The following is a 16,622-nucleotide window of genomic DNA, read 5'->3' as shown; positions in this document are numbered from 1 at the left end:
CTAAGGGGGATGAGGTAGGACTGTGGGGAGTTCTGATATTTAGCATATGCGCTGAAAAAGCAGCGTAAAGCAGCTTTGCGGATAAGATTTTGGCTTTGTAGAGCTTGGGGATGGGGTCTGTGGAATGAGCAGAATCTGTGTTTAGGACATGCCACTGCAAAGTTTTAGTTAAAATTTTGGGTTCATTGGAATATGGGCAGGGTCTAGGAAAAGATAGGAAGAGATTCAGGATGGTTCTGGAAAGCCCAGCACTGAAAAGCCAGAGTTTAGCTAGCAAAGAAGAATGGTATGAAGAGGGGAGACTAGAAATAATTCAAGTCATGAAAATGTATGGAAATTCTAGGAGGACATGTTCAAATGCAGGAGAGAAAGAGGTCAAGTGCAACTAAGGATCACCCCTTGGAGTTGGCACTTAGGAAAAAAGAGCTTTAAGGAAAGTCTAACAGAGTGTAGCAAGAGACTGAGCCCTCTTCGTTAATATTTTAGGTTGCTAGGTTGAGTTCCTAGAGAATACCTACAAGTGTGATCCAGTTTCAACCTTACTACTTGTTTTCTTAGGGCCTAGCAAGAAGCTACACACACACACACACACACACACACACACACACACACACACACACACACACGGGGAGGGGGAGGGGGGAGAGAGAAGGGGAGAGGAGGAGAGATGGGGAGAGGGGGTGAGGGGGGAAGAGAACGGGAGAGGGAGGGGAAGATGGTGTAAGAAATGAATGGATGATGACAGGTCTGTAGCGCCAAAGATCTTCCTCTGCAGGACTCTGGGAGCTCCCACCACGTGGCTAGTTCTAAGCAGTAGCAGGAAGCCTTGAGGAGCGACACCACAGTTGTTTGAACAGAAACTTGGAAGGTTAACTTCCAGGGCGGATCTGGTGATGTTTGCTGGTGGTGAAGGGAGACGCAGGTTTGGTGATGAAGACGCGATGGTACAGTTGGGTGCCATATACAAACCTGGGCAATCTTGGACAGCTTTTTCTAAGTGCCGTACTTCTGTTTCATTTCCTTCCTCTGCAGGGAGTACTGTATTTCCTTCTTGCAGCACACACGCTTCCTCTGGACCACAGCTCAGCAGCCAGGCTAGGTCAAGCTTGACCTGACCACCAGGCATGACAGTGACTCTAGGCGCAATAGTCTCCCAGATTCTTCCAAAAACTTACCCGGGAACTCTGACGTGGAGCTATTAGGAGCACACGGAGGACAGGACGCGGCCGTGACGAGGGCGCCCTGAGTGGGGGCGCAGGCAGGGCCCGGGCGCTTCGTCCTCACTGTGTTCGCGGCCGCCAGCCGCGCGGGTCTCAGCGCGAGTCCGCAGCCCGGGCGGCCGGATCGCCGGGCCGCTCGCGCCACGGATGCCGGCAGGCGAGGCCGCCCACCCCGGGGCCCGCGCCCTCCGCCTCCCGCGGCCCGGCCGCTCCGCGGGCCGCCGCACTGCGCATGAGCGGGAGCCCGGCGAGCCCGTGAGAGGCGCCGCCGCCGCCGCCGCCGTCCATTCGCTGCGGAGCCGGAGGAGGAGGGGAGAGGTCCGGAGGACACCAACATGGTGAGGCACCGCGGCGCCGTGCCGCCCGGCCCGGACCCCCGGCCCGGCTGCGCTCCGCTGCCGCTGCTCAGCCGGCGCTCAGCTCCGCCCGTCCTTTCCCGGCGCCGCCGCTACGCGAGGGCCGGGCAGCGGAGCGCGGCGGGGCCTAGTCGCCGGAGCGGGGCCGGGCGCGGAGGCGTTGGGGGACGGCCCGCGCCCCATTGTGCGGCCGGGCGGCGCCTGGGCAGCGGGCCTGGCGCTGCCCGGTCCCGGCCGGGCCCCTGGGTGCTGGCGGCCCTGACGAGCCGGCGTCGGCCTTGCGGGTCCGCGCTGGCGCCAGGCGCCCGGGAGTTGGGGAGGCTCAGCTGAGGCTCGGTCCCCGCGAGGGGACTGGGAAGCTCCGGGCTGCGGACGGAAGTGCAGCCGGGGGACCCCGAGACCTGCTGCCTTCCGAGCGCCTTGTCTATTTGCTTGGGGTGGGAGGAGTAATTGCTTTATTATAGCAGTTAAGGACCATTTGTGATTCTTAAAAGACAGTTTGTCAAGTTGCTCCTCTCCTGGTTTTTGTTTGGGTGAGAAAAAGTCACGGAAGCTGGAAGACGCTGTGGTGAGCTGAGTCCTTTGTCATTAAGTACCTGGCGCTGCTGGTCACTGCTTTTCAGTTTGGAAGTGTGTAGTCACACCTGGTTGGAGTTCCCGGCAGGCTGCTGGGAGAAGAGTAAAAGCGAGGAGGTCTTTCGCTCCTGGGAGCTGAAAAGCCTCTTTGGGGAGTGTGTATACCTCAGTCTTTAGTCGTGGGGGGTTGTTTTTGCTCAGTGACACTTATATGGCCCCAGCCTCCAGCAGCCTTGGTGTCATGTGTGCCTTTGGTTTGGTCCCACATATTCAAGATTTCTGTGCTAAGTTCGTAAAACTTTATGTCTGTAAGAAAGTTCAGGTTAGTGTTTGAGAGTACAGTAAAAGTTCAGAGACCCAACAGAGTCTGCAGTTTTTCCTTTAATTATTTGAACAGGCCTTGGATATTACTCCTGAAACCTCGAGAGTTTCCACTCTCTTACTGAGGTGCTTTTAGGAGGCTGAAATAATATAGCGCGTGTCACTGATGGACATTCATCATGAGTATGTGTGCAGTTTCCCACAGCCCACATCAGACACCTGCCCTCGATTTCAGTGCCTGCCAGTGCTCATTAGGAATATAGGATTCATGCTGTTTCAGTGAGAGCTCACTTTGGGTTAGGACTTGTAGCCTTCTGTTCCTTTGGTTAATATTAAATTAGCTTATTTTGGAGCTTAGCCATACTCCATGCAATCGTACTGGATGTGGTTAACTAGTTAAGATGCCCTTAACTTAAGTCACTTTCTGTGCCTTTACTCATTTCATGTCACACGTACTGTTTTGCTTGGTATGATCTTGTTCGTTTAGAAAGTCAATATGGGCCCATAAGAATCTTATTAGTAAAAGTATTTCATTGTGAAATTATAGTTGTTTTCCTAAACGTTATTAAACAGTTTCAGACTTGTTAGGAGTTTTGTTTTTGGCATGTGCACCACAACTAATTTCTACAACACGAATTTTTGTCAGTTTTAGGAAAGACACAATAATAGAATATCTCATATAGCTCTATAAGGGGGGGGGCAGGGACCAGTTACCTACCTCTCACTCACACAGAGACCAAAAATAGCTCATGGCTGGGATCAAACCTAGGCAGGGTTTCATGCATGATAGACAAGTGTATTTTAGGAAGTATTCAAAACATCTGAGTTTTTTCCTTATTTATTAGACGACAGGACTGGGTTCATTGATTTCTAAAGTACTACCAAGCTTAATAATTCTATTAAAAAATTCTAATTTTTTAAATGTGAAAGATATATGTAAATGATGTAATCTATTAGATTTTTATAAATTACAGAAGCCTTTAGATCAATAGTATCTTAGATCACTTGACATATCCCTTCCCCTTTATAGAAGTAGAAAATTGAAACTCCAGAGGCTTTGAAGTTCAGGTTTGTAAGATGGTTACAAAAATGTAACAGTTTCTCCCAGTCTAGCATTTCATATGTGTCTTCAAAATCACATGAACTTTAGAAAAATGGTTGAAAATTGCATTTGAGATTAATCTAATAAATAGGAAAATAACTATTACAATAATGTTAAGTAACAAAATTAAAATTAATGAGTTGTTAATTACTGCTCTAATGAATTTAAAATGTATAGACTTTGAAATGTATAATTATATTTTCTACAAATAGCACACCCTAAAATGCAGTGTGTAAATCTGCTCTGGGTCGTTCTTTAGAATTTGCTGCACATCTTTCATATATCCATAAGTAAAGTAAAAGGTCTGTTTGCTTTTGAAATTCATTAGGTATCTGCTGTGAACCTCACACTGTGAGATATATCTGTAAGTATAAAACAGAAGCCTGGAAAAGTCAGACCAAAACCGAGGGAAAGTCAAAAACCAAACATTGTATATATTTCTTTCCCTACAATTTAGAAGGTGTTACATGTTGTGGGGGAAAGACAGTAAGTATCAGGGGAAGGGGATGATTACAGGAGTACTGGGGCCTCCTAGGAGTGCGGATACAAAATAACAAAATAGTGTCTGCACCACTGAAGAGAGAAAACTTGAATAGAAACAGGGTGGGAAGAGAGTTGTGAGGCTGGTAGCAAGAGCAGTGTGTGACAAGAGTTGAAGAGGTCACTAGAGCAAAGTGGGGAAGTAGTAGGTTTTGCTTTGCCTGGTGAACATTGGAAAGATACCAGTTTTTCTTCTAAGGGAGACAGGAAGCACTGCTAAACTCTGAGTGGTATGGCAGTTTTTCTTTTGTCCCAGGTATCCTGTTAGAATGTGACAGTCATTTGAAAACAATCCTTTACTTACAAGACTCTAAAGTTCTTTTTTTTAAATGTGGGTTATATGTACAGAGTTTTGAATTCTGTTTCACTATAGCCTGTTTAATACATTTTCCTCTAGCTGTTCTAGGGGTAAAAAAAAATTTTTTTTCTTAAATTGTTGGATGTTTTGGTGATTTGGTAAATCAGTGACTGTGCAGAAAATGTGGCTTTTAATGAGAGAAGAGATTGAGATTTTGAGAACATAGTGCATGCTAGTCTGACAGCTGATAACTATGTATCCCTACTCCCACTTGTGGAGTAGGCAGCATTACCACCTCCTGTCAGCGTCACTGGCAAATGTCTTGGTTCTTAGTGCTGTGAGCAAGGAGAAGAGCTGGTATGGGAAAGAACAGAGATTACAAACAGGGTCCTCCTTGTTTGTTCCGTACTTGGTTCCTCCTCTAGTTCTCATTCCCCCCCCCCCCCCCCCAAGTATAACAAGCAAGATTTCACTACTGATCCGGAATCTCTGGCTAGTCCAACTCTAGGATCTTACATCGAATGCAACCAAGTTGCTTCTATTTTAAATCAAATGATCTGATGTAAACATTAAATATGTAATTGAAAATTAAAACTCTTGGTATATGGTGAAAAACACTAAATCTACTGAGTGTGGATTTGTTTTTTTGTTTTTAAGTTGTAAAAGAGCAGGACTCACTTGAGTCTAGTGCCTTTTTATTTGGGTCTTTTAGGTTGGGGCACATGTAAAGAAGAACCAAGGGAAGCAGCTTTCACACACAACTTTTGAGGGACTCAGGCTTGTGCATGGTAAGCAACCCTTCTACCATTGCCTGCATATTCAGCCCAAGAAAAAGTTGCTTTTTAAAATCCAACATGTGCAGTTCTGGGCATGATGGTGCAAGCTTGTAAGGGCAGCATGCTGGGAGTGAGACAGGAGGGTCACACGTGGGGGAGTTCAAGGCCAGACTGGACAACACAATGAATTTAGAGACAGCCGCAGCTCTGCTGTATAGTAAGACCCTACCTCAAAGCAAACAAACAACAGCAACAACACATCAAAACAAAAATAGCACTCACTCTGGTGTTCAGGCCATGGTGCTGTTGGCCATGACAGTTGCTGAAGAGAAACAGTTCACGTGGGATTCGGTTGCTGTGTGGACAGAAACAAGCCCCTGGATGGCTAAGTGATTGCTTTGACCCACTACTTTAGGTTTGTACCCCCCCAGCCAAGAGAAAGTGCCTCAAAGGCATCTTCATTACTTCTGTGAAATGTTTTAAGATTGTCGGTATGCACTGTAAAAATTTAAGAGATTTACTTTTGAATAGTAATTTTCTAAAAAAAAATGTATTGAATTACACTTTTGAGTTGCTCGCCAGTGAGTACAGTGATCAGTTGATGAATATACAACTTGTCTCCTTGTTAGGTTGCTATATTTTAATAACTACTTAAGGGGCCGAGTGTTGATAGAGCGCTTTTTAAAACCCTGGGTTACATTCCTGTGACCCCATAAGCTGGCCATGGTGCAATATGCCTGTAATCCCTGAACACTAGATCCCTGGACAAGAGGGTCAGAAGCTCAAGGTCATCCTTAGCTATGTATGGGACACATGAGCAGTTCCCATCTTACATTTAGAGTCTTTATTACATTATAAGAATATTGGCTAAGATTTGAGTAGATGAGGAATCTTAAAATTAGATTCTACTTTTTAAGAATCTTTATGAAACAAATATTGTATTGACTGTTGAATGCTAGCCATTGTAGTTATCTATGAAAATTTTAAAAATATTCAGCTCTTTGGGTTTTTTTTTTTTCCTCTTTTTTTTTTCTTTTTCTGTGGAAAAAATATTTATGTTTTTCTAACTTTTTTTTTTTTTTTTTGAGATGAGATTGCCAAGGATAGTCTCTAACTCTTGGGTTCAAATGATCTTTCTATATTAGTTTGCCAGGTGGCCGGAGCAAAATACATCATTACAACCAGCTTGGAAAGTTAGCTATTGTGGCTGCTTGTTAGATGGTCAAGCAATAAGTTAGGGAAGCTCAATTGAAAAGTTACCAGCAAAAGTAAAGTTTAAGGAACTGGTTTGTGCCCTCTTACCATATGTAACTAGAAGCTAGTAAAAATAAATAGTCAAAAGTGTTTTGTTAGGAAATCAAGATATTATTCTATTTTCAATAACAGCCACCTTTTGAGTAATCTTAATTTCTAGGAGTAACGGAGAGAAAATTGTTTAAATGTTAAAACCCTGTGAGGGTCAGGTTTGATTGGATAAGCTTCTAACTGACAGTAAGGATGATGAGACAAGGTTGTGTGAACTCCAGACTACTCAAGGCTGCATGCATGGTGAGGTGTCGGCTAGCCTGGGCTACAGTGTGCATGATCTCGTCTCCAAAAACATGAGGAACACTATTTACACCATTTTGAATCATAGATTCTGATTGTATCATTGTACACAGTAACTACACAGAGGACTCCACATTCCTCTCAGTAGCAGGATCCTGATACCTCTTAGATGATTTAAACTGTTACTCATGGTACAGGAAACTAAAAAATGAACGATAACCTGTACAGGCCTAGTAGTAATTATACTGTATTGCAGATTAAGATGTAAAAGAATAGTCTGTGTTCAGGTTCATTTAGCTTAGTAAGCTTAGTATTGGAAATTGTAACTAGTTCTTTAAGTTTTCTTGCCATAACCTGTTTATATTTTGTGTCAAGTATTTTCATTGGAAAAGGCAACGCTGACTTCTAGTAGCTGTAGGTCTTTTTGCCTCTTTATTCAAAGCTATAGATTGTCATCTTTTTAAAAGTAGACTGTCATGGAGCTATAAATGACACTTTCATCTTGTTTTATTATTTGTTTTAAAAATAACCTTACCCATTTACCAGCAGAGCCCCAAGTAGATGTTGTAAGTTCCTGTATTAGCTAGCCTGGGGCCTGGTCTGGGAGCCAGTGTTTAGGAAGTCTGTAGTTAGAGTGGTGATATTTCATGTGAGAAGGGAACTGTCGGTTCTGTCGGGGTGGATGGAGAAAGAGTGCTGCCCTCCACGCCCTGCACTTTATGCTGACTCAGCGTTTGCACTGGCGTACCCTGTGTTTTCATGTTCACATGAGGATGTGTGTGGAATGAATCGAAGAACTATGTTCTTTGAAGCTAGGCACCATACTTTTGAGTACCAGTTCTGCCTTGGTGAGTGTAATTTCCTTTTCAGTCATTAGATGTAAATCCAGATGACCCATTGCCTCTAAACCCAGCCTGATCAGCTGAGACAGGAATGTCTCTCAGGTTTCAAGTTAGCTTGTGGCCACAGAGGGAAATCTTCGATCTCCCCAGTGTCCCCCACCTCCAAAAAACGAGAAGAGAAAAGAGTAACTGGCTAGCAGAAAGTCTGAAACAGTAGTAAGTCAAACACAGGCTGTTGGTTTTTTGGTTGTGGTCATTACTTTTCATTTACTATTTAAATATTTTTTGTTTGCCCACCCCTGCGCCGAGAGTTATTTTTGCTTAATTTATGGACTAATAATCATTACTATGAACAAGTTAAGGTTAAAGGTTAAATTAATTCAAGTTAAATACCTAGATCTGTAATACTTTGTTAATTGAAACAGAGATTAGTTCTTCAAATCATACCGCAATTAGGAGGTATGGGGTGGGATGGAAACTTTACCATAGTTGGGTTTCAAAGTAGTCTCAGTTTCAATAAACCACGTTTTGGTGAGCCTCTGCAGTGAAGGGAAAGATGTACACAGTTTACTCACCTTAGCCTGACTCCCTTTGTGCCCAGGTGAAAGTCTTCTCTCGGAGAAGGTCATCCCATGTAATTGACATTTCCTGCACTTTTGGCCTGTGACCTATGGGAGGGTCATTTGTAGTTGAGTGCTCTGGTTATGAGTAACACTTAACTGTGTTTACAGCAGACCTGGTCTTACATAAGAAAAAGTAGCTCACTAGCCCAAAGCTAGCATTTAAAAAAATCTCACAAGAACCTAAAAATGTTAAGCATATGCTAATCACATAGGAATAGCCACACAGAACTTTAAAAAGATGTATTGTGTTTATTTATTTATGTATGGTGGCACATATTCCCACGGTGCACATTTAGAAGTCAGGACAGCTTGTGGGAGATTGAGCTCTGTCATCAGGATTGGTGGGAGTGCCTTTCCATCTCACTGCCGCCTACTACACACAGAACCTTTAATGAGGGAGGCACATGCTGAGAAAGGTTATTTTGTTTTTATTTTGAGTCAGAGTCTCACTGAGTAACCATGTTAGCTTGGGATTTACTATGTAGACTAGGCTGATCTTGAACTCACATAGATCTGCCTTCTGTGCACTACACTTGAGCTCATTAAGGGATTCTGGTGTGTTGAAACACTGACTCTTGTGAACTAGATATCAACCAACTAGAATTGCATTTCAAATTTTCCAAACCCAGAGAGGTGACTCTTAAGAGCACCCAGGTTAGGTATCCACATGGCAGTTCAGGGGATCCGATGCCCTCACCCAACTTCTGCAGGCACTTGGTGTGCATGCGTGCCTGCAGGCAAAACGCCCATACTCACTTTTAAAAACAAACTCTGGGCCTGAGTGTCCTAATGGAGTTGAGATGGAAGTTGAACTTAGGAATAAGAAGATGAACATTTTGGAGGGAAATGAATGAATGAATCTTTTTTTTCCTTCTTATACAAATACCATGTCCTCATTAAAGTTACTTGTGTTTTGAAAATTTGAGGCGTAGTTGGCCAGGAAGCTATTTTTCATGTACATGGCTTTTCTTGGGGAAACATAATAGGAATACTTTCTTGACTTTACTGTTATTATTACTTTTTTCTGTAGGGTAATCTTGGGCTTCTGTTAATCTAGTCACTGTGTTTTGTGAATTTGATGGTAAAATAAGCTTGAAATTTTGCTTGGCTAGATGCAAAATACTATATTTGATCCCCCCACCCCCCAAGATAAACCACTCATTTTGTGTTTGGAATTAAATTTGCGGTGTATACTATACTGCTAAGCCACACCCTTTTCTAGGAAAATAATTTTTTTTAATAGGATTCTTAAATGTATTGAGTTAAAACAGGAGGGAAGGGAACATACAAAGTACAGGTTTAAGCACAGAGGTATGTGTTCACAGTCTAGGCATTTTATTTATCTTGTAAATCGAACAGGTGAGTTTTATTGCTCAGATTATTAATTTTAGTATTTTTCCCCATGCACCCCAAACCTCCATTCTTCCTGTTTTTGGTCTAGAATAAAAACAAGACTCTTAACCCAGCCTGAGTATTGCATGTCCTTGCATGCGCACCACTACTGACTTTCTTGAGAACTTGGTAATGTCTACATGGCCTTAGCATTTGAGGACTGGCAATTGTACAGCTTAATCATATTGACTAGCTGTCCTTTTAAATACATAGAAAAGTAAATCTCCCCCTCACCACCGACGGCTGTCTCATGGAGGAGTGTCTCCACTAGCTTTCTAATAGCAATAGAAAAAAATCTATAGCCAGGTGTGATTGCACATACCTTTAACCCCAGCACTCATGAGGCAGAAGATCTCTTGTCAGTTTGAAGCCAGCCTGGTCTATAGAGCTAGTTCTAGGACAGCCAGAGATTGAGAAACCTGCCTTGAAAAACCAAATTTAAGAAAGAAAAATCTATTTTTCTTCCCCTTCATTCCCCCCTCCCCCCGAAATTCTCCTGTCTCCTGCTTCCCAAATATTCTCTGTTTAATCTAGTAGCCCTTTTCCTTCTCTTAGGTTGGCAAACTTGATATCATTCCCTCTTGCCCAGCATCACCTGTGCGGCCTGGGAAAAGGAGCTGGGAATGTTAGTTCTAAATGGCCTGAGCAGGGGTGGGTGTAATTTAGCTAGGAGAGCCTGTAGCCTGTGGAAGCAGTACATCCTCCTGGAGGGGGATGATGGCTAAGACTTGCTATAGGTGCTTGAGCTGGAAGGAATGCTGTTAGCAGGAGCTAGAGGCTGCTTATCAGACACTGCAGAGCAGGCAGACACGGACATCTCTTGACTCCCCAACGTGCCCCCTATCAGGAGTGCGCCAGGTGCTGCTCATTTGTTTTTAAGAGGTTGCACATGAGTAACCAGCACCTTTTAAAGAATACATTTATTTCCCCACAGACTAAAGTTTATACTTGAACCAGACAAAGTCGTTAATCGTATTTAAAATCTTAATGTTTGGTGTGAAACAAAATAGTTTGTGTAATGTTGATTTAATTGGATAAGGCAACCTTTTTCCCCCTCACCATCTTCTAATATCTAGCCTTCTGTCAGGAAGCCACTAATGCTGTGAACAGTTCTTTAGAAGTGGTTTAAGTTGTGCCTTTTGACTTTTAAGTTCCTGTCTTCAGCAGGGAGCAGCACACTGGGCACAGTACTGTGGGACTAAAGTCCCAGATAAGCCAGGTTGTCCTGCCTGGGCAGTGCCCCAGTGACACTCAGCTGCTTTAAAAGGGTGTAAACGTGTCAGATACCCAAGGAGAACATATGCTGTGTTTCAGGAAAATTTTCAAGGTTGAAATAAAAATGGATTTCTTGTTTACTTTCAGTTAATTAACTTTCAGGAATTTAAATGATTTTCTTTCTGGTTTAATTCATTGGGATTGTCATTGAATAATGCACTTAAAGGATACAAATAATCTGTCTTTGAGAAATACATCCTGTGATAGGCTTTAGCAGTGGTTCTCAACCTTCCTAATGCTGGGTGACCCCAACCTTAAGGATATTTCTGTTGCTGCTTCATACCTGTAATGTTACTGTTGTGAGTTGAAATGCAAATATTTCTGGGGATAGTTTGTCAAGTGGCTGTGACATGGTTGAGAATCCCTAGACTCTAACTGAAGTATAGCATGCAGAGCTGGTCGGGTTATCAGCCCATATAGGAAGCTCGTGAAGGATAGATGAGACTCATGGGTGTAAACTGTTTCGTGTTGGGAGAGAGCTTGTCCCCACACCGGAGTGTGCAGCCTTCTCTTCCCTCTGTTAGTGGTACAGCTTCTGTCTTTGAGAATCTCTCAGAGATTCTCAATGTCCATCAGGCAGGAAGGGTCCTAGAAAAATCACTAGGATTTGAATTCCTAAGGCTACTTTTGTTCTCTCATTTCTTCTATGAAGGCTGGCTGAGTTTTACAAAGTACTTAGCCTTCTACATCTCTTCTCTCCTATGTTCATCAAGTTTGTGGTCTGTCACTTTGGGCCAAATCAGAACCTCGGGTTCTTAGTAGTGATGCTTAAACTGCAGACTACTGTATCTTGAATGTGTTCGAACTTCCATTTACATTGCAGTTTTCAAAGAACCTAAGTATTTTGCTAAGAAAACAGAATTGGGACTTAAAAGGAGGAAGAATGCATTGGGCCTTTGCACAGGAGACTGGCTTGGATGGGAAGGAGGGTATGGGCCTTGACAGCAGGAGCGACTCTTATTTGGATCCTTGTCAGTGTAGGGCAAGTGAAAAAGGAAAACACCAGGCCTCTTAGGCACAAGCAAAGTAAGAAAGATGCTCCTTCTAGGAAAACAGAAGGGAAAGAGTCTTAGAAGTGTCTCAGGGACTTGGTGAAGTGGCTCAGCTGGTAAAGAAAGGTACCTGATACCCAGTCTGATGGCTGAGTTTTGTCATATGTTAGAAGACTGTCCTTTGACCTTCATGTTAGCATCTTGACATGTGAGTCCTTAACACACACACACACACACACTCACACACACATACACACACACACACACACACACACACACACACACAGAGAGAGAGAGAGAGAGAGAGAGAGACAGAGAGAGATACTAAATGTATAATTAAGCTTTTTAAAGGTTGGATATAAGTAGAATAAATGCTTTGTATTTGAGGAAAATGGAAGGGAATTGTACTAAGAATTACATGTTTTGTAAATACCAACTAGGAGAAATGTAGGATGTTCATTCCTCTATTTGCTGGACAGCACAACCCCAGACAGTGCTGCACTGGGTATTAGGACACACCAGTGCCTGTTTCCCTTCCGTGGTGCTTTGGCTCACTGTCTGGATGTCTTCTTTAAGGAGCCAAGCTCCCACGTCTGGTCTCCATGCTTCTCACCTTTCCAGAACTCTACCAAACTTGGTCTTTCAGATAATGATAGATCACAAATAAATCTTAGTAAAAATGTTTCCATGTATGTGAAAAAGAATCCTCATGACTACAGTTAACTGTATTGAAATGTATAATACTGCATAGTTTCAGTTTGTTTTTTGATTCTTATAGAACAAGTTGAAATCATCGCAGAAGGATAAAGTTCGTCAGTTTATGATCTTCACACAATCTAGTGAGAAAACTGCAGTAAGTTGTCTTTCTCAAAATGACTGGAAGTTAGATGTTGCAACAGATAATTTTTTTCAAAATCCAGAACTTTATATACGGGAGAGCGTAAAAGGATCGTTGGACAGGAAGAAGTTAGAACAACTGTACAATAGATACAAAGGTGAGTATTTGGTTCAGTGTTAGAAGTTGTGGGGTTGTTCTGAGACCTTGTCTTCCCAGATTGTGGGGTTCAGTGTGCTCAGGAGAACTACAGCAGACCCTGTAACTAAATCGATCTTAGAAGGGAGCTCATTCTCCGTTTTACTTAATCTCTTCTTGGCCTCTCCCCAGTTATGCAGCTTGAGAATGGAAGGCAGGAGGCATCTTTTCCTAATCTTGTGTTTGTAAAACTTGCTGAGCCAGGTTTAAGAAAGCCTGTGTAATAATTTTTTAGTAAAGTAACACCTCCCTTTAAAAAACAGAAGAGCTGAGATTAGTGTTACAAGCCTTCTTTTCAGAGCTGAAGGCAGAGTTCAAGGTTAACCTAAATTGTAAGACTATCTTGGAAAAGGAAAAAAGCAGAATAAAAGAAAAGGATAATGGTTTATCTGTTCCTTATTCTCCTCAGGGTAACCTATATTTTATAGTCCAGTATGGATACATACATGTCTTTTAAGTTTTTATGCAGATGTATATAGTTATTTTCAAAATTCTCCCCAAATGGGATTATATTATGCATAATTGGTGCTCCAAAGTGTTACTACACACCCGGTCTGTGTGCACTGTTGTAACTGGTAGTCACTACCAGATATTTCACATTTTTAAAATTACTTCATTTATTTACGTTCCATCTGTTGTCCCCCCTGTCAGTCTCCCTTCCCACAGCTCTTAATTTCATCCCCCTACCCTTACCTCTGAAAGCCCCCCCCCCCCAGCCCAATCACCCTTTGCTGGGACCTCAAGTCTTTTGAGTATTAGGTACATTTTCTCCCACTGAGGCCAGACCAGGCAGTCTTCTGCTGTATGTGTGCTGGGGGCCTTGGACCAGCCTGTGTGTGCTGCCTGGCTGGTGGGTCCATGTCAGTGGAGACTGCTGGTCTTCCTATAGGGTTGCCCTCTCCTTAGTCTCTTTCAATCCTTCCCCTAATTCCTCCATAGAGGCCCCAGCTTCAGTCTAGTGGTGGGTTTAAGTATCTGCGTCTGTCTCAGTCAGCTGCTGGCAGGACCTCTCAGAGGACAGCCATACAGTTTACATTTTTTAGCAAATCGTATTTGGTAGCAGTATAGGAGAACCTTTTTCTTTGTATGTGTCTAGGTTTTTTTTTTTGTTTGTTTGTTTTTAAATAGTTCTATTGTAAACATCAGATACTGTTGAGATTAAGGTTGGATTATATATTTCATTTTATTAAAACTTAAGCAATTGTGGTAAAATGAATTTTAAGTAAAAATAATTTCTAATTTAACATCAGTTAATTTTGAATACTTAATAAAATATGAGTGTCTGGACTTAAAAGTCTTTTGTCCCTCTATAGGCATGTCTGATTTTGTGTGTGTGACATTTTTATATAGATAACTGTGCTGGGACTAAAAGTGTGCAGCACCAAGCCTGTGGTTCCATGAGTGAAATTTTAAAAACTAAATGTCCAGCTACGTTTACACTTTACTGTACACTTCAACAGTAGTACTCAGGGGTGCACTGACTTAGGCTGCTATAAGGGGAAACATCTGTGAAAATAATACAGCTTCATGTCTCTATTGGTATATTGTGATTTGTTTCAAAATAGAAAATAAAATAGTATCTGTTGTTATGAATATGACAAAGGATGGCACTCACTTTATTTTGTTTTGGTGCTTTTAAAGACCCTCAGGATGAAAATAAAATCGGAATCGATGGGATACAGCAGTTCTGTGATGATCTGGCCCTTGACCCAGCCAGCATCAGTGTGTTGATCATCGCATGGAAGTTCAGGGCGGCCACACAGTGCGAGTTCTCCAGACAGGAGTTCATGGATGGCATGACAGAGTTAGGGTGAGTATGTAACGTCCAGAGGAGACGTTCTCTCTGTGCGAATGATGGAGCTCAGTTTTGTCTTCTGTTTTAAATGGATCTAAGTTTTTACTAGCCCACAAGCAGTAGTGAGTCAGGGTTTGCCAAAAGCCTTATAAGTTTGTAACCTTCTCTAACTGCATTTCTCAGTAATTTGTTCCTAGGCGTCACTAGTATTAGCATTATCTGACATTAGTATTTAACATAACAACATAAAATGAACAAGTTGATTAATTACTTCCTATTTTGAGGCTGTGTATTCTGAAGTCATAACAATGTAGATTTTAAGAACTAGAGGTTCATAGAAATGATTAAATGCTTTTAGCTCTGCTTACTTGGTAGCTGGTTAGTGAACGGGTTTACTGACAATTGCTAGTTGGCTGACAGAACCTCAGAGGTCGTCTGAAAGCTGGGCATGGTGGGAATCCCAGCCCGTGGAAGGCAGATGCAAGAGGATCATGCTCAGCTACATAGGAGCTCTAGGCCAGCTTGGGCTGCAGTATGAGATCCTATCTCTAAAGTATAACAGAAACCAAAAAGCTGACATTGAGTGGGGGCTTCATTCCAGTAACTTTTGCTTATCTCTTCATAACCACTCTGTGAGGGAAGTAGTTTACTCACCCGTAAGAGATGATCAAACCAGGCAGTATTCCAGTCTGGACCTCAAGCAGGACTCTGCTTACAGTTGGAGGGGCTTTGAAAAGCTGGGCACAGTCAGGACACAGCCTTCAGTAATCTGACCACAGAAAATGTAAGAAGTGCTACACCAATGTAAGAGAAAACCTGAATATGTGAAGAGGTGGCGGTAGCTGTTGCCACCCCTGGGGCTTCATGAGGTGAGCCAGCCAGTCAGGTCAGAATTCAGTCCCTAGGGAGAAAGCAGGGCTGCAGGGGCAGGGTGCCTGCTCAGAAGCTGCTACTGTGATGGATAAAACTGGTTAGAGCACAGGGGTGGGTGGGGTAGGGACTGGGGGGCTACTACTGTAGGAGTTGCCAGCACTAGTAGACAGCGCTGGGACCTTTCACACACTAACATTTCCCTCTACTGACAGCAACCTGGGTAAATTTCCCTTCCTCCCTAGCCTTTTAGACCCTGACATTGAGTGAGCTGGCAAGAGAAGTGGTGTCCAGAGGCTTGTGGCTGGCAACTACAAAGCAGGGCAGAGCAGGGTGGGCTTCCAGGAAGAGACAGTAGGTTAGTGATGTGCCCCACCCTGACTTACAGCCCAGCCAGCCCGTCCTATGCCTACTGGGCTTCTTTGTCAGAGACATATTTCACTAGAGTTATGGAAAAGCAATATCTCTGCTTATGGGACATGTAATAACAATGAGTCCTATGGAATGTTACAGAGATGTGGAAGGAAGATAAAAAGCAGGAGTGTTAGAGGACAGACTGAGTTGATTGATTTGTGGGGTCTTTAAGATTTAGGACTCTTCTGTCATAGGCCATTGTTAGGAGGAAAGTAATTTGGTATGTGTTGAAAGTTTCATTAACATAGGGAAAAACCCTAATTCTGCTTTCAATAATTTAGTTGAAGGTAGTATTTAGCTAGTATTTACTAAAATCAAGTTTTCAAGAAGAACACATACTTAGCAAGTGGCCTAGTTGTTTGGAAGCTACTTCCTAGGACTACCTGCAGCACTAGCTGTCTCTACCACAGTGAAAAGAGGTGGATATGGGGCTGGCTTTGTACATTCTTGTCTATTCATGGATGCAGAAGTGGAGTCTGTAAGTCAGTGTTGAGAGTTTAATATATTTAAAAAGAATAGCCAGTTTCTTTTAGAAGTAGTCATTCTAAAATTTCATCATTGTGGACTTTGTCTTCTTTATGATAACTCTAGACAAGAGTTACCCTTCATCCATGTGAAGTTTTAGTGACTCATAGTTGACCATGTTAAT

The 16,622-nt window shown here is 42.8% G+C and overlaps 1 protein-coding gene across 3 annotated transcripts in view; it reads left to right on the top strand.

The window, feature by feature from the left end:
• The first annotated feature begins 1,434 nt into the window (after nucleotides 1-1,434).
• DCUN1D1 (defective in cullin neddylation 1 domain containing 1) overlaps nucleotides 1,435-16,622 on the top strand; it is a 36,765-nt gene continuing 21,577 nt past the window's right edge. The window contains exons 1-3 of one of the 3 annotated variants that reach the window (XM_080929523.1): nucleotides 1,435-1,558; nucleotides 12,640-12,856; nucleotides 14,536-14,704. In XM_080929523.1, the coding sequence (XP_080785649.1) occupies nucleotides 1,556-1,558; nucleotides 12,640-12,856; nucleotides 14,536-14,704 (389 nt within the window). In that variant the 5' untranslated portion in view covers nucleotides 1,435-1,555. Of the gene's footprint in view, nucleotides 1,559-2,011; nucleotides 2,145-5,124; nucleotides 5,202-12,639; nucleotides 12,857-14,535; nucleotides 14,705-16,622 lie in introns of those variants that run through there. The other 2 variants (XM_080929525.1, XM_080929524.1) reach the window with 2 other exon arrangements.

The sequence above is a fragment of the Micromys minutus genome (genome assembly GCF_963924665.1).
Source record: "Micromys minutus genome assembly, chromosome: 15".
In the NCBI taxonomy this organism is placed as follows: Eukaryota; Metazoa; Chordata; class Mammalia; order Rodentia; family Muridae; genus Micromys; species Micromys minutus.
Note: the sequence above shows the minus strand (reverse complement) of the source record. Positions and strands in the feature narration are given on the sequence as shown.